The sequence below is a fragment of the Hippichthys cyanospilos genome, chromosome 6, assembly GCF_059441005.1.
Source record: "Hippichthys cyanospilos isolate Australia breed blue-spotted pipefish chromosome 6, RoL_Hcya_1.0, whole genome shotgun sequence".
NCBI lineage: Eukaryota > Metazoa > Chordata > Actinopteri > Syngnathiformes > Syngnathidae > Hippichthys > Hippichthys cyanospilos.
This window is the reverse complement of record NC_142374.1, coordinates 25,687,091-25,708,637: the sequence shown is the minus strand read 5'-3', so window position 1 is coordinate 25,708,637 and position 21,547 is coordinate 25,687,091. Positions and strand designations below refer to the sequence as shown.

General features: G+C 53.7%; 3 protein-coding genes and 2 long non-coding RNA genes across 7 annotated transcripts; 3 read left to right on the top strand and 2 right to left on the bottom strand.

The window, feature by feature from the left end:
• Window positions 1-237: 237 nt before the first annotated feature.
• wasla (WASP like actin nucleation promoting factor a) lies at window positions 238-8,802 on the bottom strand. Of its 2 annotated transcripts, XM_088418060.1 has the most exons (11): window positions 8,301-8,802; window positions 6,629-6,763; window positions 6,478-6,564; window positions 6,044-6,140; window positions 5,804-5,827; window positions 3,721-3,904; window positions 3,355-3,397; window positions 3,013-3,166; window positions 2,137-2,705; window positions 1,933-2,041; window positions 238-1,117 (listed from the first exon to the last, which is right to left on the bottom strand). In XM_088418060.1, the coding sequence occupies exons 1-11, from the start codon at window positions 8,403-8,405 to the stop codon at window positions 1,056-1,058; spliced, it is 1,569 nt and encodes a 522-aa protein (XP_088274186.1). In that variant the 5' UTR covers window positions 8,406-8,802; the 3' UTR covers window positions 238-1,055. The 2 variants fall into 2 exon arrangements, with proteins under 2 accessions (XP_088274186.1, XP_088274187.1); XM_088418061.1 differs by lacking the exon at window positions 5,804-5,827 and having other exon boundaries at window positions 8,301-8,801.
• On the top strand, window positions 3,408-8,432 carry LOC148423015 (uncharacterized). The gene is made up of 3 exons (XR_015865972.1): window positions 3,408-3,494; window positions 4,599-4,655; window positions 6,465-8,432. It is a non-coding gene; the product is annotated as an uncharacterized LOC148423015 (long non-coding RNA).
• On the top strand, window positions 8,478-16,169 carry iqub (IQ motif and ubiquitin domain containing). Of its 2 annotated transcripts, XM_088418054.1 has the most exons (11): window positions 8,835-8,858; window positions 8,972-10,939; window positions 11,243-11,394; window positions 11,500-11,655; window positions 12,047-12,257; window positions 12,855-13,030; window positions 13,519-13,689; window positions 13,924-14,100; window positions 14,175-14,423; window positions 14,981-15,166; window positions 15,591-16,169. In XM_088418054.1, exons 2-11 carry the CDS (start codon window positions 9,640-9,642, stop codon window positions 15,720-15,722), a joined length of 2,910 nt encoding a protein of 969 aa, XP_088274180.1. In that variant the 5' UTR covers window positions 8,835-8,858; window positions 8,972-9,639; the 3' UTR covers window positions 15,723-16,169. The 2 variants fall into 2 exon arrangements, with proteins under 2 accessions (XP_088274179.1, XP_088274180.1); XM_088418053.1 differs by having other exon boundaries at window positions 8,478-10,939.
• Window positions 11,453-18,967, bottom strand: LOC148423012 (uncharacterized). Its single transcript, XR_015865971.1, has 7 exons — window positions 18,685-18,967; window positions 18,427-18,551; window positions 14,999-15,117; window positions 14,774-14,906; window positions 14,634-14,690; window positions 14,277-14,480; window positions 11,453-14,046 (listed from the first exon to the last, which is right to left on the bottom strand). It is a non-coding gene; the product is annotated as an uncharacterized LOC148423012 (long non-coding RNA).
• Window positions 18,740-21,458, top strand: hyal6 (hyaluronoglucosaminidase 6). The gene is made up of 3 exons (XM_088418062.1): window positions 18,740-20,180; window positions 20,240-20,329; window positions 20,486-21,458. The coding sequence occupies exons 1-3, from the start codon at window positions 19,266-19,268 to the stop codon at window positions 20,921-20,923; spliced, it is 1,443 nt and encodes a 480-aa protein (XP_088274188.1). The 5' UTR covers window positions 18,740-19,265; the 3' UTR covers window positions 20,924-21,458.
• The last annotated feature ends 89 nt before the right edge of the window (window positions 21,459-21,547 follow it).

Genomic DNA, 21,547 nt, shown 5'->3' with positions numbered 1-21,547 from the left:
AGATATTTTTTTCTGTTAGGTTTGGCTCTTTCAGACAAAACCTGAAAAAAAAAAAGGAAAAAAATAAACAAGTACCCGATTCCGGTATTTAACATTTGACGAGCGTGACGCCGAACGGCCTCCAATTCTGGAACGACCCAAATACACAGAGGTTAACTTGTGTGCGCGTCAGCTCTTTGTAAATTGCAACAGCCTACCAATTGTGTCGAATCAACGGAGAAGAAGGTGGCGGCCGCCGTCTTGGCACACGCAGATCGGGCGCAACGTTTATTGAAGTATACAACTTCTCTCCCCGCAAAACATTTTGACGGTTCAGCGTGGGACGCTTTCGCATAGGAGCAAGACGGCGGGAAATCAAACGGCAGCCGCAAACGGAGCGCGCTTGCGCGAAGGGACGCCTCGCTCGCGATCGAACGACACGGACAAAATAAGACGGCGCCCATCAAGCGGGACCCGGAGAAGGGTGTTTGGGAACCCATTTAGTTTAACGGCTGATGCGTTTGTGCTTTGTTCTCGGGCGCCTCTGTCCGTCCGACTTTGGGCGGCGCGGCTGGACTCCGGAGCGCCGCGACTCCGGAGCGTCTGCCGGTCCCATTTTCTTGGTAAGGATCTTGTCCCTTAGGATACAACGCTCCAAATGCGTTTGTTTGTTGAACACGCTAGCTAACGTTAGCATGTTATACAGTTCTACCTCGTATGCGTTTAGCCCCTCGGCATTTTCCTTCGCTACGCATATCCGCGGGGAAGCAGCCGCCGGCGTCCGACGAATGTTTTGGACGGAAACGAACGGCATTTGGAATCGGGTTCTACGATCGGCTTAATCGACGTCATTTGACCGCCGCGACGTACGACCGACGGCTGAGTCCGCGGGCGGTAAAAGCAACATGGGGAAAAAAATCAAAACTAACGCGGAGACGTCTTGGCGCCGGGGGGAGCGCCGCCGTTCTTACGGGAAGCGCAATCATTTAAAAATGCCAACGAGATCAAAATAAATACACGCAACGTTTGTACAATTGGAGTCGGCGCGGGGAAGCTTCTTTTTCGTTTTGGTCTTTTCAGTCATCCCACTCGTCGTCGTCCTCAAAGTCCTCTTCGTCGTCGTCCTCGTCCTCGTCGTCTGAAAGCGCCAAACAGATTCTTATTTCGGGGGGAAATAAAAAGTATTATTTTACGACAACGTGACATACGACGCATACAATGTGATGCGACTACATTGATCCCTCGCTACTTTGCGCCTCGCCGGTGGCGCCCTCATCGCGGATGATGTTTTTCAAGGAAAAAAAAAAAAAAACGTCCGAAAGCGTCCGTCCCGGCCGTTGCTTCAATCCTAACGTATCCCTACATTTCTATCAAATCTTGAAAATTCTTGCTCCTTTAGGACTTCAAAATAGAAAAAATAAAGCCTGTTTTTGCCCGTCGAGACCATCGTCGGAAAGCGGCCGCCGTGCCCGCTAAAGGATCAAGAAGATGTGCGCACCGCAGTAACATTTGTCTTAAATACTGTACGTCAAGTATGAATACTTTTCCCATTTCCAAAACCTCTGGTAGCCACACGCATGAAAATTCCCGGGGGCCGGGCGGGGGTCCCGCTTGGCCCATTTCGCTTTAACTGCGAGAAAGGAGGGATGACTATATTTGCGAAAGGTGGCTTTTTAGGGGAAAACTACATTGGATTTGAGATTCGTAGCGCGGTATTTTCAGATCTATCCAGCGTTTTGTCAAATGCGCCGCTATTTTCAGACGCCGTCGTGGCCACCGTAGCACTTGTTTTAGGAAATGGTCACGACTGGCCAAATGCCTGACTTTTTTTTAGTATACCACCATTATTGGACTGTAGTCTAAGCATAAGACTTTACCGGGCGCGCTTGGGAACACAGGACAATTTGTCAGGCTGCACAAAGCGAATTTGCAAAGCGCGGAGCCAGCAAGTACCTGAAGAGTGGATGGCTTTGCTCCTCTTCTGCATGACTTCCATGAGGGCCCCCACGATGCCGGCGCCCGCCGCCGGGGTCGGGGGGCCCGACTCCTGGTGATCCGACACCTGCGGGCGGGCGGACGGCGAGGCGTTACCGACGGCGAGGCGAGGAGGCGGGCGCGCCGCGCGCGCGGGCGGGCGGGCGGGCAGGCGGGCGCTACCGTCTTGAGCCGGATGCCCTGGCGTATCTGGTCCAGCAGCGCGTCCCGCCCGCTGCCGCCGGCCGGCGGCTCCCTCTGGTTTCGCTCCACCTTCTTCAGCTGGGCGCCGCCCCGAATCTGTTCCAGGAGGGCCGACTTCCCGCCGGGGAGCGGGGAACGGGGGGCGTCGAGCCGTACGGCGTCCGGCTCCGGCGGGGGAGGCGGAGGGGGCGGCGGCGGAGGAGGGGGAGCGGGCGGGGCGGCGCCTCGACCGGCAGGGGACTGGTGGGTCGGCGGGGGAGGAGGGGGCGCTTGCGGGGAAGAGTTCCAGGGAGGCGGCGGGGGCTGAGGGTTCTGTTGGGGGGGGCCTCCCCTGGCGGGCGGAGGGGGCGGCGCGCCCAAAGTTCCCGGCCTGGTCGGCGGCGGGGGCGGAGGCGGAGGGGCCGAGGAGGGGGCGCGGGACGGCGGCGGCGGCGGCGGGGGAGCCCCGCGGCCCCCCCTGGTTGGGGGAGGAGGGGGAGGTGGAGCGGAGCCGTGCAGGGGTGGGGGAGGAGGAGGGGGGCCGCTTCGAGAGGGGGGCGGAGGGGGCGCTGCCCAGGAGAGAGAAAAAAAAAACAAGATTTCTTTCAGATCGCATCATGGCAAACTTTGCGGTCTCTTCCACGACCCCTTCGGACCTCCTCACATTACGTTGTCATAGCAACTTGCAGAATCTCATCTACTCACCGCCTCACCTTTTCTCGTCGAGGCGGCCCTTCATTTAATGAAAACTTACACCGCGTCATCGAGACCCCGGGGACCGAAGCGGCGGCCGCGAAAAGATGGGGGGCTCCGACAAAGCCCCGCTCGGCCATCGCTACGCTCACCTCCTTATACGCGCTCGCATCTTGGCCTCACCCTGCCTCCTGAGCTCGTTCTTGACGGCCTCCACCCCTCCTTTCTTCTCGATGAAGTCGTAGATGACCTTGGAGGTTTCCCTGTCCTTGAGTTGAGCCTCGGAGATGCCGCACATGTCAAACAGGTTCTTAAGCTCCGGGTCCAGATTGTTCAGCTGCGAAGAGGGCGGGAGCAAACACGCCGGCGCCGTTAACGCCGCCGCCGCCGCCACCTCGTCACCATGACAAGCGGCCGCAACATTTTTGCCAGACTTGGAACAACAATAGCTTATTGTTGAGTGATGTCATCGTGCAGCCACCGCAAGAGCCACAAGGTCCTCATTGTGTTGCGCGCGTTACTCACGTCGAAGCCCGTGTTCGGATCCCAGCCCACGTGACCGATGTGCCTAGAGGACGGAACGGGACAAACGCAATCAGACCACAGTGAAAAGGCTCTACCGCCGCCGCACGAGTAGCAATATGCCAGACGCCGAACAACCGACGGTACGATCGCGATCGGATGTAAACCGCTGCGCTCCCGCTGGCCGGTATATCTGTTGTGTTCCTTGGACTACAGATTGATTTCAGGCCGACTAAGTAGCTTCGTGCTCGGAAGCTTGGTGCATGTTCATTTGCGATGCGCGAGGTCTGACCGAGCGTATGATGTGGTATGATTTTTTTTTGTTTTGTTTTTTAATCGGCTGGCGTAAGAAAGCGCCGGCACACTGACTGGAAGTTGCTGGGCGTGCCGATGTCGGCTTTGGTCAGCTTCTTCTTCTTGACTTTGTTCTTCTTGTCCTTCCTGTGAGCGAGCGCGTTGTTGACGTGGTACTGCGAGCCCGCCGAGTTGAGCAGGCGCACGCTGTTGATCTCCGGGTTCTTGATGTCCACCGTGGCCATGTGCAGCGTGGGACCTGCGGGGGGGGGGACCTTTTTTTGAGAAAACAGCCCCACAAATTTTGCAGACTTTACCAGCGCTCGCGGCTTTACGGCACGTGTCGACAAAATACGCAGGCCAAATGCCCCCGCGAATGCTTACGTTTGAGGTAGGCGACACGTGCGTGGGGCATTTTTGATATGTTCGCAAAATGATTTAAAACACCAACAGATTAAAAGCATCCGGTCCCCGACCCGTGGCCGTATGCCGGACACCCCGGCATACGCGGAAATAGCCGCATGCTACCCCCTCTTCTTGATACTTTCATGAGAAACGGTGGCCATATCGCGTAATAGCTGGCCTTCCTCCTCTTGCCGAGGTCCACGGGAACGCCGGCGTACGGTATACACGGCCGCACCGCTTCAAATGTCTTGACTGGCGCAATCCCTCCTAATCTCAACAAAATGCAGCAGCACCCTTAATCCGCGCTTGCTAATCCCTACGGCAATTCCCTCCACGGACGCCGGCGCGCCGCTTGCGGCAGTCTGTCCCAGCCCCATCTTTGATCTTCCGCTCGAGTAAAACAGTCAAACTTGATTTTGTTTGAAATCATCCGGTATTCGGTTTTGGGCTGCCGTTTGCCCGAGCGATCGATACTTGACTTCAGAACAAATGTCGCGCCGTTTTCTTTTTTTATCGATTGAGAAATGTGTATTGTTCTTCTCCTTTAGCTGCGGCCAAGAAGAAGACGTTAATGTCAAAGTTGACGACGGCCGACTTAAGACCAGGTGAGAATCCGCGCGCAAACCCACCAAGTTGACCTCGAACAAGGGCGTCGCACACACGGCCCTGCGAGATGATTTTCTAAAGTATAAAAATGAGCTCTTTTTGTTTTTAATAAATGAAAAATGGAATGATTTGATATGAATTAAGACCAATAGTAATGTTACGCTTCGACTATTATTTCAAAGTATCCAAGAGAGCTCCGTCACGTCAGGGGTGTCAACCATACGACCCGCGGGGTGGTTCTGCCCCGCCAATGGCTTTAATGCGGCCCGCAGATGATTTCAGTAGTGTGCTTGCACTATTTCCAACGCTACTAAAAAAAGAATAATACATTTGAAGCTGTTGCTTTAAAGACATATAAATATACAGCATGACTGTATTGGTCCGGCGGGCATAGATTTTCCCGCAATCTGAAAGGAGTTTGCCACCCCCGACCTAGAATGTAACCTCGCTAACTCAACTTTAGAACCCTGAATTTCTTGCTCAACTCCAACCCAAAGCAAACAGAGAAGTACCTCCCTAGATGGTAAAGGTTAACGCCGACAGTGACATGACAGCAAGAGTGCTGTCACCTTTTTGCGTTGTGACGCAAACATCAAGAAGTTTGCGGCTCTGCCCGGGAAGGCTGACGCATTTTGAGCGCGCGCGCGCTTTGTTTGTAAACAACAAGTGTCGCATTGACGTGAAAACAAAGTGAGGCCTCTGAGATTAGCGAAGGTCGGACAGATGGAGGCACTTCGCGCGGCGCGGCTTAACCTGCACGACACGCCGCGCCGCGCCGCGCCGCGCCGCGCCGGGGTCACCGAGTCACTCGGTCGCCAGGCCGGCTACAGACTTTGTCCCTTCGGGGCCACCGTGCCTCCCTCGGGTGTGTGACTGAGCGGGATTAGACAAACGCCACGTGAGCGAGTTCCGCGAGCGCAAAGCTTCTGGACGCCGTTTTTAAATGGAGACCCCGCGGCTCTTTTTGTCCCTTTATGACCATCGTAACAACGCTGTGCAATTTCTTCACACCCGAGATTTCCCACGTAACAAAATAAGGGAAAAAACAAAACAAACAAAAAATCTCGATATACAGATTCAGGGGTTGCACGATTAGGGGATTCCGAACGGAAATGAAAATCGGCTAGCAAAATAAAGGTTAACGTACCATTTTTAGACACACCGTTTTTCTCTGTAAAACAAAACAAAACAAAATGAACAGCAATGGCCGTGAAGGAGAAAAAGACAAAAGGCAGACGAGATCCGGGACAACGAGAAGGAGCGAAAGGAGGTGGACGGAGAACAAACGGGACAAATAAAAAAGAACAACGGCAAGAGTCTCAACGCGTGCTCAAAAGTGGGAGCCGAGGAAGCGGAAGTGGCGACGGAGCGGCGGGGGACAACTTGCCCATCTTGCGTTGTCTCCGGCCCAGCAGCTCGTTGACGGACGCTCGGAAGCGCTTGGCTTCTTCCTCGCTGGCAAAGTTCAAACCGATCTGGCTGCTCTGAAGGACAAAAAAAAGTCAGACAACAAGCGCGCGCGTCGCTTGTTTAGTTTTTTTTTGCAGGACGTCAACACGGAAGCCCGCACGCATACTTTCAGATTGGCGCCTGTGGGCTCGCGGGTGACCCCCCCCCCCCCGACATATTTTTCACACTTTTGAGGTTTTGCTTTTCTTTTTTTGCCCCTCCCGCAGGCCGGCCCAGTCCCTAGCCCCCACGAATAGCAGGGATCAACCGCATTCATTTCAAATCGACCGCAATCCCCGCAAGCATTGCCACGAATCATAATTATGATGGTGTTTTTTTCTTTGTCGTCGATGAGAAAGGAATCTTACTCACATCGCCCACAAAGGAGATGAAGTAGGACCTGGCGCAGCTGATGGAGAAGTTGTGATAGAGCTCCTGCTCAAACATGACCTTGCCCTCCTGAAAGACAAACGCGCTGGTGAGCTCCGCTTCTCCCCTCGGGAAGATGGGGCGCGGCTCTCACCTTGATGTCAAAGACGCGGATGAAGTAGGAGCGCCGCGGGTTGTCCTTGACCAGGCACGCCACCCCGCAGCATTTCTTCAGCCAGCCGCGCGTCCGGTCGGCGCCGTACACCTGCACCACGGCCGAGCACAGCGCCTGCGCGCGGCGCGCGGCGGGTTAACCTGGCGTGGGAGACCGTGGCCGCCCGCCTTTCTTTCGGCAAATTCCGACACGCGGAGGCATCGGCGGTCGCGTTGGAGAGCTGCCGGGGGTTTTCAGATGTGGAACGCTACCTCGGCCGAGCGCTTTGTGAAATTCAGTCAAGTGAACCGCAGTTACAGTAAAAAAAAAAAGGGGGACGGGCGAGTCGCGATAGCAGGTGGCCTTATTTCAAGGTGTCGCTACTTGCGACGACGGCTGATCCGTTTTGCATCTGCTAGCCGCTAGCGACAACCATGACATTAATCCCGCCATCACCTGCGCTTTTCTAAAGCCCGCGTCACGTTATTCCCAGTTCCCGTCAAAGCGCCCAACGTTCGTACGCGCCGCCCGACCAAACTTTGTCCGCTTTCGAAAATCTTGACGAAAAAGCATCGGGACCTTAATTAGGTAGCAAAAAGGCCAGCAGCAAATCCTCTGTGGATAAGGATTACAGGGGGTTTAATTCCACCGGGCCCCAACAATTTGGGGGTGGGTGACCGCTTCATTAGCTGCGCCGAAATAACACACGCTTTAATTGTCACACAGCTATCGTGTCTACGAACATCTAGATTTGCTTCGTTGAGTATTTTCATGCAGTCTGATCAAAGGAAGATATTAATTCGGGGTCTGCAAAAAAAAAAAAAAAAGGTTCACTAGAATCGTGATTGTCACTTATTATGATTTTACTCGATATAGTATAATAATATAAATATGCAGATTAAAAAAAGGAAAAAATTCCTGCAACATTTAGTCCTTGGATTGAAGCCTTTTGTCCCACAATGCATAGTAAGAACTTTGCATGATGGGAGGTCTGGCTAAGCCACTCAATTAAGTCATTGGTGGTTTTGGGGTCTCGACACAAAAAATTCTGCTGTGCCCTGTTTGCAAGTTGCCGTTGAAAAGATTTATGCAAAAGTTTGCAGTTCAATTTACACATTATCTTTTTTTTTCCGGGATCAAACAGTTCAGACGGTCAAATATGTTTTTCATTTTGTAAGGACTGACCTATTTTTATTTCAGGCACGTTGATGCATTTGAAACTTTCCATGTTTCAGCTTCAGACTCACATGTGGGTTAGGGTTCATTTTGAGAAAAACATGTCAACAATAATTTGATTGTTTTATGTGAAAAATGATTCCATTTTTTTTTACAAAATGTTCCATGCAGACCCATTATCTGACAAACACTATTCTAATTAATTAAAGTATTGTAAACATTAAAAGTCGTCACTGGCACTGACTGTAAAGGGGGTGACAGGTTCCCGAAAAAAATCAAGATAACACTAGAGGGATTCCTACTCATTTCAAAGCGGAAAACGGACTTGACATAAGAACAAATAAACCCCACAAATGAAGGGGTTCGTGATTATTGAACCGCGAGCTGGCGGGGCTTGAAACTGGGTGGGAAAAGTGTGAGATAGAAAGTTAAAAGTGCGCTGGAGTGAACCGGCACTTTTTGGGGGGTCGGGGGTCAGGTGCACTCAGAAACTCACCGCGCATTTCCTGCCCAGGTAGCCGAACAGGCAGTCGTTCTCCTGCGGGGTCAGCAGCAGGGAGCCCACGTTGGCCACCCGGCGGGGCAGCGGGTGGCTGTTCATGGCCGTGTTTAGGGTTGGGGTTAGGGTTAAAAGAAGGGGGGAAAAAGAAGGGACGGGGGGGGGGGGGGCAAATTCACACGACAGCGGCGTCGTCCATGCTGGCCGCGGACGCTGTGGCCTCCATCAGCCGGATCGTCGCCGCCGATTTGCGGGCAGGCTCGGCTGACTTTGGAGGGCGGCCAAGGAGCGGGGGTGTCTTCTCGGAGCCCACTTGCTTCACAAAACGACCGAATCTCGCTTTCTTTTGTTTCGCCGCGGAATAAGGCGAACGGCCGCCACCGGCTCGCGTCTTCAGCCGAGGAAACGCGAGAGTTTCATCGTTTCAAGTGAAGCAGCCGCAGCGGTGATGCGGCCATCCAACATGGCAACTACATGGAGCGTACCACTCGGGAAGACAAGCGAAGGGGAGTACGACCGGTCGTCATAAATGTTTCACGCAAAGAGTTGTCACGGGTAACTCGCAAATCATTACCAACATACATTATAACGATGTCTTATTTCAGTAAATCAACTCTGGGTGCGTCAAAACCGCTTTAGTTTACTCATGTGTTTCATTCCTTTTTTAGAAAAAAAGTAGTTTGGTCCAAGGACTGCAGCTCTCTCTGCGGAGGCAAAAGGGAGGCGGGGCCGACATCCTGACGTCACGCGCACAGGCCAGATGGCTGACGTTTCGATGCAAATAAAAAGCCCCAAAAGTCCTAAAATATTAATCACGCATTGTTCGCCGCCGCTACTCGAATACGACAAATTTAACCCTCGGTTTCACGTGGAATACAATATGCAATTTACCTCGCCGAAAACGCCTTCCGTGGCGTGAAACTGGATCAGAGCATGAAGGCGAAACGGGCCTTACACATGAAACTATTTTGATATTTCAAACATCCAAACGTGTTCGTTACACTCTATTCTTTGTTTCTGAGCACATCGCTCATCGATGACACGTCAATGAAATAGGACGCGCCTCAAAATAAACCGTGTTTTGGGGCTGGGAAATGGTTTTTTATTTTTCATTTCATTTCATATATATATGTATATATTTTCCATTCGTCATTGAATCGGATATTTTTGCCGTACGTCACGTTTTGTTACGACCGTGTCAACGAGCTGATAAAGAAGAGGGGGAGGGAGGCTTGCTGGTTGCTGTGGCGACGTGTAAACGGAAGCGTTCGTTGGTGCTGAGCGAAGATGCTCAACGTTGACGGCTCGCTGTAAAAGCGGAGCAGAAGTTGAAGTCATGTCCGAGCAGGAGGAGGAGGCAGTCATTCCTCCAGGAACGGAGGAGAGCCAGGGAGAACCAGGAGGTGAGGAGACTCACGGAGAACCAGGAGGCGAGGAGACTCGGGGAGAACCGGAAGGCGAGGAGAACCAGGGAAAAGAACGGGATGACGAGCGCAAGGACGAAGCATTGCCAGAATCAGAAGTCGGAGGAGAAGTTGGTAACGAGGATGAGACATTACCCGGAGTAAGCGCCTCTGAGGAGCAAGGGCAACCAGTAAATGAGGATGAGACATTACCTGGAGTAAGCAATCCCGAGGACCGAGGCAAACCTCGGAACGAAGAGGAGCGGGCCGATGAGACGTTACCGGAGAATGACCTAGGACCACCTGCGAACGAAAATGACACTGTACTGGGGCCAAGCGCCTCAGAGGACCAAGGAGGACCAGGGAACACGGGTGATACTTCCGTTCTAAGCACATCCGAGGACCAGGGAGAACCAGGGAATACTGACGATACCATTTTAGCAAGCACATCAGAGGACCAAGGAACGCCAGGGACTACAGATGATATCGCAGGAGTAAGCACATCTGAGAACCAGGGAGGACCAGGTAATACTGAAGATACCATTTTAGCAAGCACATCAGAGGACCAAGGAACGCCAGGGACTACAGATGATACAGCAGGGGTAAGCACAACTGAGAACCAGGGAGAACCAGGGACCGCAGACGATATCGCCGTAGCCGGCACGTCCGAGGACCAAGGAACGCCGGGGACCGCGGACGACGCCGCCGTAGCCGACGCGTCCGAGGACCAAGGAACGCCGGGGAACGCGGACGAAACCGCCGTAGCCGGCGCTTCCGAGGACCAAGGGACGCCGGGGACCGCGGACGATACCGCCGTAGCCAGCGCTTCCGAGGACCAAGGGACGGCGGGGACCGCGGACGATACCGCCGTGACCAGCACGTCTGAAGACCGAGGAACGCCGGGAACCACGGACGATACCACTGTAGCCAGCACATCCGAGGACCGAGGAGAAGGGCACACAGATGATACCTCCACGGTAAGCCCATCTGAGGACCAAGAAGAAGCGGGGAAAGAAGAGGAACAGGGGAACGAGAGCTTTTCAGAAGTCAAAACCTTGGAGGACCGAGAAGAAGCGGGAAATGCGGATGATACCTCACTAGCGATTCCCTCGGAGGACCGAGGAGAAACGAGTGAAGGAGCTCAGGAGGACGACACCTTAGCAGAAGTAAAGACTTCAGATGGAGGAGCAGGAGGTGAGGAGGAGGAGGAGGAGTCTAGCAGCCCAAGCCCAGGTGAGAGGGACACTCCGATGAAGATGATACGGATAATGTTTCGCAAGTTAAGCCTCAAGTCGAGGTGGCGTGTTTTGAATAATTCAGCTACTGACTACCCTTATGCAAAGAAAAAAAAAAAGTTGAGAAAACATCCCGATTGTTACAAAGCACAGTAATCACATCCAAACATAACTCGTCTTTATGCTTTGTCGCCATCTTGCGGCATCTTGTGGCAATTACAAGCCAGTTCGTTTGGTATGCAAAATTGAAAGAGCACCAAATGAGCTGTTGACGGCGCACACGCCTCATATCTTGTTGCAGGCGTCAACGCGCCGCAGGAAGCCCCACCGGGGAAGACCTTCCTGAGCGGCTTCAGGAACAAGCTGACGGGCGTGGAGTACCACAACGCCAGCGCTCAGACGCCGCGCAGGGCCAGGCCCTACCGAGTGGAAGTTGTCTGCCGCGACGCGCAGGTACGCCCCGCCCCGCCCCGGACGCTCTAAAAACAGACGGTTGGGGACACCAAAAAAAAAACAAACAAAAAAACATCCTCAATCTTGGCCATCCTGCTTCTTCAGACGGCGGAGCAGGTGCCTCAGGCGCAGCAGTGCGCCTCCAGCGTCACCACGCAGATGAACACTGTGGGCTGCTACATCTCCAACCAGGAGGACAGGCTGATCAGCCCGGGACACTACATCACCGCCGAACAGTATCACGACACCAGGCTCAAGGCTGTGAGGAACTTGCACGCGCGCTAAACTCTTACCAGGCCCAAATGCCACTCGACCGCAGCCGCATTGGCAACTGTTTCAATGAATTCGATTCGGGGTTGATGAATATTTCTTCTTCTTCTTTACTGGATTATTCTGCGCTAATTTCATTCCAAAAGGTATTTGTTAGCGTTTTTGAAGGATGTTTATCATTTTATAGTATTCAAAAGGTTTAGGAGTATTTTGGGGGTCTCGGAACGGATTGGGCTATTTAGATCTAAACAGCAGCTCTACTTATGAAATATTCACGTTCCACAAGTCCATGCAGCCAGCCAGTCGAAGAAGCGGCGAGCATCGGCGCTTTCCGACTTTGAGAGTATTGAGTAGGACGGAGAGTGCGGCGTGTGCCCGGCAGGTGATCCGCCTGCAGGCGCACACCCGGCGCTGGCTGAGCTGCCGGAAGGTGGACCGCCTGAGGTGGGAGCGCGACCGTCGCCTGGCCTGGCTGGACCTCCAGGAGCGCAGGAGGCGCGAGGAGCGGGCCGAGCAGCTGCAGGACTGCCACAAGCGCTGGATGCAGCCGCGCAAGAAGGAGGACCTCAACCTGCTCTACAACGCCCTGGAGAGTAAGACGCCCAATTGACCGACGCTCACAGGCGTCTGCCAAGGATGAATGCATACTATTGAGGCTTACCGAGGAGTTGTAGACCAGAGGTCCCCAACCGCCGGTCCGCGGTCGAAATAATGATGCTTTGGAACCCATTTAGTTCATCCTTATACAGTTCATTCATTTGTGCTTTGTTTGGCTTGATCTTTGTTCTTCGGCGCCGCCTCTGGCCGCTCTTGATATTACATTTCGTAGCGAGATAAAAATCTCTAGCGAGCAGGCTGAAAGGTTAAGGAGCACACAGCAGAAGGCGGGGCACAATTTCCAATGTAAAAACCGTTGAATTTATTTACTTTTTTTTTATTTGTCACGCGCGACCATGTTTTGACTGTTGTTGTTCTGATACGGATTTCCCACTGCACCGTATCCGTCGATACCAATAGTGTACCGATACCGGGAAATTTCTCCTCTAACGCCAAAAGAAGCAAGATACGTTCAAGTTCCACGTCGGTGTGGGAACGCGGCGCCGGCAAGTGATTTGCCGGTACTCGCTGATACCGATGCCACCGTTTTAGCGCTGCAGTTTTAGAATGCTTTCTTTCTCTCCCTCTCTCAGAGTGGAGGAGCGAGAAGGAGCGCCAGATCAACGCCACGCTGCGAGGGTCCGAGAGGAAAGCGGCGCTGTGCTCGCTGCTGCAGCAGGAGACGCAGTACATCGCCACCATCGGGCGCCACGGCATCGCCATCAAGAGCAACAACTACAGCAAGGCCGTCAGGAAGTTCCTGGACAAGGTCGCCACGCAAACAGCCGCGTGCGTTTCACAAACACCGCTTGGCCTTCGTGCGCTCCGGTACTTTTTTCGGCCACTAGCAGTACAGTATTACTGCAGTCGTGGCTCATCGCTCGTACTCGTCCGCGGGAGTAGAGTGTATATGATATATTGATTAGTATAAGTAATATGAAGTACTAAGGAAGACATCTCCATGAAGACAAGTGCCGTTTTTTCCACACTATAGGAATACGGTACGGTCTTAGAGTATGTTTTGCAGCCGTATTGGGTGCGCAAATATAAAATATATATATTTTTTCAAGTTTTTTTCCCCGAGCATTCGGCTAAAGACGTAATCGATGACAGCACTTGAGATAATTAGGGACAGAATCAATCAAGGACTTTAGTGAAGAATACCAAAGGTGCCACAGCATAAACGTGTGCCTGTCGGCCTTTGGAGGGTGAGGAAGGAGCGGTACTAACGGCGGCGCGTGGGCGCGCGCGCGTCAGTCGTCCACGCCTCACCAGTGGCGGGGGGCGGACGGTCGCCTGATCGAGATGGACACGCCCGACACCATCCGGGCCAGGGAGCTGGGCGACCTCTACGACTGCGTGGCCATGTCGCCCGTCAGCCAGGAGCAGCGCCTCGACATCCTCCTCTGCCTCAAGCAAACCGTGGAGGTACGCAAAAAAAACCATGTCCGTTTCCAGGGGGTCCTCCGGGCCGGCCGAGGGCTCCCGCCAGTTTGATCTTTGAAAAATCGGTCGGCGGCGATAAAAAGGTGGCGGGGGCCACCGCCGGAAAGTTAAATGCCGCCGAAAAGGCGCTGGTCTATTTGCGAAAGGGAGAAAGCGGGCTTCGGAAGAGACGGACGTTCCAAACAGACTGCGGTTGGGGATTTTTGTGGTCGGCAGGCGCACCCGTGCCAGCTGACCCGGGAGATCTTGGAGCTGATCGGCAGGGAGGAGGACCTGATGAGGCGACAGGTGAAGGCGGCCAACCTGGAAGGTCTGCGCAAGAGGCTGAGCACCTACTTCCTGCAATTCATACGCACCCCGGGATTCAACCCGGAGGTGGCCAAGCACCTCAAGGTCAGAAGGATTCCCAAAAAAAGAAAGGGGCCAAAAGATATCGGCGCTGAGAAGCGGCGCGTGTCACGGCTCAGGTGCCCCAGAGCACGTCGCAGCTGAGGAACGACGTGTTCCTGTGCCACGGCTGCCAGCGCTACCTGGGCGCCGCCCATTTCCGCTCGTGCGCCCGGGCCCACCTGAGCCGCCGCTGCCTGGACTGCGCCCGCCTCAAGAACATCGGCGGCGTCCGCGACGACTTCTCCTGCTACAAGCACATGCTGAAGAAGCTGCGGGACGGCGAGCTCATCCTCAACAAGGACAACGTCGTTCCCTTCCTCCTGCAGGTGCCCATGCGTCTCATTTGAAAGGCCAGAAAATGTTTCCTTTTCAGCGACGTGAGCCTGATTGGGTGAAAACACATCACTCCATTTACACGGCATTTTTCTATCGTCGCAGCTTATAGGCCGATTATACAATGCGCCAAGTGTGCAACTGGAATGTCTCGTTTGAGATTTTCAGAGACACGAGCCCGATTTGGCAAAAATTCCGTATACCGAATTGCGAAACGTGATGAGGTTTCGAAGTCTAACTCTCGACGTCCTTCATAGTTTCTGAAATCAAGAAAATGATGCATTAGCCACTTTTAAACCGAAATTTGGGAATCTCTCAAAAGTTTGGAAAAACCATTGCGTACCCGAGCAAAGGTATTTTTTGAATACCGCCGACATCCGTGGCGTCGACGGCGGCAAACAACTTCCAAGGCAAATGCGCTCATTTCAAAGTGAAACGCGACAGGAACGGTTCCTTCACCCACCAGCGGGGGGAGCCTGCCCGAAGAAGGCAGCCGATCGCGTTTGGGATCATTTTTGCATTTCTGACGGCGGCTTGTGTTGGCGTTGAGGTGGAGGACATCCAGTACCTGGTGGAGGTCATCTGGGGGTCCCGCTCGGCCCTGAGCGGCAACAGCGACCTCTTGAGCCTGGTCCTGGTCCGCTGGGAGCGCCACCAGGACTGGAGCCCCTGGAACTGCGTCCTGCTCTGCAAAGAGGAAACGGACGCCCACTTCCTGGTGGAGGACGTGCACAAGGTGGGAGGAACGAGCTCACGGCGTCGGTAGAAAAGTTGGAGGAAAACCTAGCTTAGCAATACTTTGCTTTTGGCGTCCTTACTACGCGCCGTTATTTCCCCATCGATTTTTGCTGGCTAAAACAAGCGCGTTTGAGTGAGCTTGCTTACTTCAAAAGTGACCGGTGGCAACGGCAACTGTGTCTCGCGAGGCCTCTAGTAACAAATTACAAATATCTTGGGGGATCTCCGTAAAAAAAGAAAAAAAAAAGAGTTTAGCAAGGCAACGAGGTCCTTATGTCATTTGGAAAGGCTTTGTTTTGTGTGTGTGTTTGCGTCACGTCAAGAACGAAGACTTGTCGCTGCCCGACGCTCGACTTTTTCCCGACATAGGCGGTAAAAATTGCATTTTGGTACTTTTGTGAGGAGGTTTGCCTTTCCTTCAGGTCTACGACGTCCCCGTGATCCGCGGCATCGAGCACAAACACCTGCTGGCCCGCCGCCACTACAACCAAATTCCCGCCATGGTGGCCCACTCCGCCAAGGCCGCCACCAAGCCGAGCATGCGCAGGTTGTGAAAGAATGCAACGTTTCCTTTTATGGGGAGCCTTTTGCGCGGCTGTGCGCTCGCTCCGCCGCTAGAGGGCGCCTCGCGACACGATAACCTCGTTTTACGAAGGGATGATGGGTCTCCAGTTTACAAAGGTAGAAACTATTGATGGCTTGACGTGGAAACGGAGCCCATTTGGGTATCATGGAGATGTGCTTTGTTGGATGACTTTCACCAGCTTGCGCTTTCAAGGCTGGAGATGAAATGGTGGTCATTTTGTTTTTACATTTACCCATATTCAATTCATTCATTCGTTTCATACGCGACGACCTCGGTCACGTGACAAAACGACCTTCCAATGTTCGAATGTAGATTATAAATACATATCCACGGAATACATTTGATAGCCGTGTGAATATTGTCAGCTCAAAAAATTCTGCTGAGTCTTTGTATTTGCATACTGTAATTGCACTCTGTGCAACTATATACTATATACACATTTATATATATATATATATATATATATATATGTGTGTGTGTGCAATGTAAAATAAAATGCAAACATGAAATATTGTTGAAGTCAGTTGACTCAGCAATTGCATTGAAAAAGCTTGTCTTTGTGTCAAATTTATGTATGTGTCAAAGACCACATAACATACAGAAAAATAACCCCCTCTGTGTCTAAGAAATATATTTAGTTATGCTTCTAATGTTCATTTTGTATCAAAATGAAACATTTTGCAATGCTTGTGATATAAAAAAAGAGAGAATCCATGACTCTTAACATGCAACTACTGTATGCACTTTACTGGCCGTGTAATGCGGCGTGAGCCGTGGCCTACAGCAGCCGCTTGCAACTGTTGTTACTCGCGCACTAACTGCCCCTCAAAAACAATGACAGTTTGAGAGAAACATCTACACCAGGGGCGTCATTTCTGTCATCATTTTTCCTTAAAACTGCAGGAAATTGACGGCACATGTTTGTTGTCCTAATTTGTTTGACACACGTTTACTTCCACTGGCCCTCAAGAATAAGCCTGGAAGTCGGGGCCCTCGCACGGTCTGTCGGCTGATAATGGCAAATGATTTTGGTGGCCAGTTTTTGTGTTTTTTTTTTGCCCCGGGCGGCGTCTCCTATCCAAGCCTGACGGCAAAGTGTGAGTCAGCAACTTTTCAAGGCAAATGGAAAACACAGCTTGTTCCATTCAAGCGCCACTGTTAATAAAAATCATAAAACAAAAAAAAAGAAAAAAGTCCCATCTGGAAAGTAGGAGTCGCACAAGCGCACACCGAAAACCACGCCGTCAATAATCCCGGCCACCCCGGGCAAAAGAAGTGTGCCAGGAGCTCAGGACGCTTTCAACTATCTTTTTTTTTTTTTTTAGCTTTGAATTCCTCTCTTAACGCTGATGTCTTTTTGGCTTCTTTTCCACCGTGTGTGCCCCCGCTACATTAAACAGATTTTTATGCGTTCCACATTGACAGCTCAGTGGCGGGAAAGACTTACAGTCATCCTGGTGTGTGGTCCTTCTTGCTGTAGCGCTAGCATGGCATTGGCTCGCCAAATGCCTGTGGTTCACGGTTAACCTTTTGTCAATCTAATATTTAAAACGCCATCGTCACTATCTGACACGGCCGTCCCAATTTGTTTGAAATGGAGGTCTTTGCGGATGATTTGCCCATCATCTTACTTGGGATGTTCTCTTGCCAAGTGACGACTTTTGAGATCAGGGCGCGCCCTCGGCCGTTTCTCCCCCCAGCTTCGCACGTCCAAGGGCAGAAGGGGACAAGTCCGGTCTTTTGTTCTTTTCATATTGCGTCAAAGCCCGCCGGAAAACCGGCCGCGCTGTTGACATGGACCCCTACCGCCAGATGGCGCCATCATCCATGCGCATCGCTGCGTAGGATTTTTTTGGTATCAGAAGAAGAACGAGAGTGGCGCCACCCGCCGGCGAGGAGGCCGAGGCTCCTTTGGCCTTTAGCTCGCTTTGTTTGCCCGCTCCATGGAAACGAAAGTCTTTGAGGAGCCGGTTGGGCTGGCGCCACCAAAATCCGACGATTGAATTATTGAAACATTCCAAGCTCCTGAGCCTCGTCTTGAGGTTAGCATCAGGAGTTGTTGGGTTTTTTTTTCTTCAATCCCGCGCCCGCGACAAAGCTCATAGCTCAGCGTGAACTCTTGGCGCCTCCTTTCCTGGCGTTTGTGGTCTGGCCTCGCATGTCTTCCACTTGGGTTTTTGCGGGCCCGCGGGCGGCCACGCTCGGCCCGGGACAAAACCTTCTCCTCCTGAGGTTTCGCTCGACATGACGAAAGGCTGTGATTAATGGCGGCTACACTTTGCGGGGCCCCGGCTCATTTGATGCGATGTTTCTACGCGCGGGCTTTTTCTTTCTTTTTTTTCTTTGCGGTGCAATTCTTCTTATGAAAAACATGCTCCAATGTTACTGCATTGAAATGCATTCTTTAGCTCGCTGTACTTCCGTTTTTAGTGTCGCGTAATGTCGTCTTAACACACGCGCACATATATATATGTAAATAAAAAGGACTGTGAAATTTGTAATCATTTGATTGATTCATTTTGAATGAAAAAAGGTCTAAATCATACACAGTGTGACTTTAAGCAATGTCTGCTATTGACAACATGCAAGCGCCCCCAATATCTTCAAATAAAGGCCGCCATAGCGCATCCCTGCTTTGTAACACAGATATTCATACTTGCGCGTAAGTGTACCTTTGCCAGCTCCTTTCTTTTTCTCCTCCCGTTACGTTGCAGTCATCAAGCGGTGCGAGGAGGCTCCTCGCACGGGTCAAGCGGCCCCCGGAGTTTTGTTTTTTTTTGGTTATCTCCACGGCTTCCTGGAAACAAGTCGGAATCGCTTCAGCGTGGGTGAGATCGACGGCGTGGGAGGGCCTCCTGCACGCCAAAGTCTTCTCAAATGCCAAAGCGCCGATGACGGAGCGCCGGAGCTTGAACCTGTCTTACTTGTACCATTTGGACTTGGCGCCGACGGCTCCGGTCGCAGGGAGGAGAGGCCCCATCCCCGGGCTGCGGGAGTGGAATAACATCGCCGCCGTGTAGCTGGCATCGACTCTGACAGAAAAACACGTTTGCCTTTGCGGATAACGAAGTGACACGTGCCTCAATTTCAATCAAGGGCGTCCTGCAGGCCGTACGGAGGAAAATCTATTCCCGGGCGGGCCAGACCAATAAGATCATGGTGTACGGCAGTGGTCCACAGCTACTGGCGACCGCGGCCGAAAAAAACCCGACTGAGTTTATCCTTTAACGCTTAGTTTTTTTTGGCGCCGCCTCTGGCCGCTCTCGATATGACATTTTGTTGGGGACGAGCGATGGCGGGCGCGGCTTCGGCCGGGGACTTGTTTTGACGGAAAGCGGGGCGGTAACGAGGGCAGCCCTTCCACAATAGCGTTTTCATTCATGTGGATCGGGCACGGTTGCGTAAGCGGAGCGCATTCCTCCGCTTTTGATCGCGCGCGCTCATCCGAGGCCCCGGCGCGGGTCGGGGGCCCGGGGGCCGGCAGTCGGCGCCTGGCCGGGATCGCGGGCGCATGGCGTGGACGGGGCTGCGGGCGCCGGTGCCGGCGCTGCGGGCGCTGGTGCTGGCGCTGGTGCTGGCGCCGGGGCGGCCCCTGGCCCCCCGGCGGCCCTTCGCGGTGGTGTGGAACGCGCCCACCGAGCCGTGCCGCCTGCGCTTCGGGGTGGACCTGGACCTGAGCGTCTTCGACATCGTGGCCAACCTCAACGAGACCCTGAGCGGGCCCAACGTCACCATCTTCTACCACGGCCACCTGGGCTACTACCCGTACTACTCGGGCTCGGGGCTCCCCGTCAACGGCGGGCTCCCGCAGAACCAGAGCCTGTCCAAGCACCTGAGCAAGGCCCGCGGCGACATCGACAGGCTGATCCCCCGCAAGGACTTCCGCGGCCTGGGCGTGATCGACTGGGAGGACTGGAGGCCCCAGTGGGTGCGCAACTGGGGCGGCAAGGACGTCTACCGCAACAAGTCCAAGGAGCTGACCCGCCGGCTCCACCCCGGCTGGCCCCGGGGCAAAGTGGAGAAGGAGGCCAAGGAGAGCTTCGAGAGAGCCGGGCGGGCCTTCATGAACCTGACGCTGGCGCTGGCCCGGGCCCGCCGCCCCGCCGGCCTCTGGGGCTTCTACCTCTTCCCCGACTGCTACAACTACGGCTACAAGCGGCACCCGCGCCGCTACACGGGCGAGTGCCCCGACGTGGAGCACGTGCGCAACGACCGCCTCATGTGGCTGTGGAGGGGCAGCACCGCCCTCTACCCGTCCGTCTACCTGGACTACGAGCTGCGCTCCTCGGCCAACGCCCTCAGGTTCGTCCACCACCGGGTCAGGGAGGCCATGAGGATCGCCTCCATCGCCCGGCCCGACCGGGCCCTGCCCGTCTTCGTCTACTCCAGGCCCTTCTACGCCTACACCTTCGCCGCGCTGTCCCAGGTAAGCGCTCGCCGCCCGTTCCTCCCCGGCGCCACGCCTCCGCTCTGCGTCTGGCTCAGCGCGACCTGGTGCACACCATCGGCGAGAGCGCCGCCCTGGGGGCGTCCGGCGTGGTCCTCTGGGGTTCGTCCGAGTACGCCGGATCGCAGGTGACCCCTTCGGAGCGCAGCCCAAGCGTATTCGTCGCGTTAGCCAAGATCCTTTGAGCGCGGCGGCTGTGCTTGGCTCTGCGTCGGTAGCGGAAAAGGCAAGTTAACGTTAGCCGAGATCTTTTAAGCGCCGCAGCTGTGCTTGGCTCCGCGCAGAGGAACTGCCTGACGGTGAAGAAGTACATCGACGGGCCGCTGGGCCACTACGTGGTCAACGTGACGGCGGCCGCCAGGCTGTGCAGCAAAGCGCTGTGCCAGAAGAACGGCCGCTGCGTGCGCAAGAGCCCCACCTCCGGCGCCTACCTGCACCTCCACCCGACATCTTTTCGCGTGCTGCGTGGGGCGGCGCCGGGGGGCCCCCGCTTCCGCGTGGCCGGCCGCCTCCGCCGCCGCGACGTCCTGCGAATGAAGCGCAAGTTCAGCTGCCAGTGCTACCGGGGCTGGACCGGCGTGCGCTGCGAGGTGCCCCAGGGGGCGCCGCCGCCGCCGCCGCCGCCGCTCGCCGTCCCGGGCCTCCTCCCCCTCGGCTTTTCCTGCCTGTGCCTCGTCTCGCTATCGGCCGCCTGTCTTCTCCTCAAGTGCGTCTTCGCCTAAAGGCTCGCGAGTCGCTTCCCGCTCGCCCCTGTTATGTTTGATGCCCTGCGCAAGCAAAAGTGGAAAGTCCCAGATTTTCAAAAGAAACCCTTCCACGGATGACTTCACCGGGAAATCTGACGTCATGCCGCAATAAACGTCCGCCATCCACAAAATATAATGGCATTCGTTCATCGGCGCCGATGATTGCCTACAGACGTTTTCGAGCGGCGCAACGCTTGGATATTTAGTGTCAAGAATTGTACGACAGAATTCAAGTGCCCGCCTTCGCTGCCATTATGAAATAAAACAAGTAACAAAATAATTCCATAAAAATAACAGGGGGTAAATATGAAAAACAGCTGTCTCACTATGACGCATATTTTAGACCAGGGGCGTCAAAGCCATTTTATATTGGGGGATGCCTGGAGGAAATTCTGTTCTGGAAAACCCTTAAAGGGACCATGTGTAAGATTGAGAACGTTTTTCATTAAAAAAAGAATACATTGAATGCTTGTAAATTTGCAAATAAATGTGTTCTTAACGACCAACAGAATGTTTTAAGTATAATGGTGGTGTCCCGCATCTAGTCCTCTTTTTCTTTTTTTTATTGATTAGAGTAGCTCTGTGTTGCCACCCTATAGC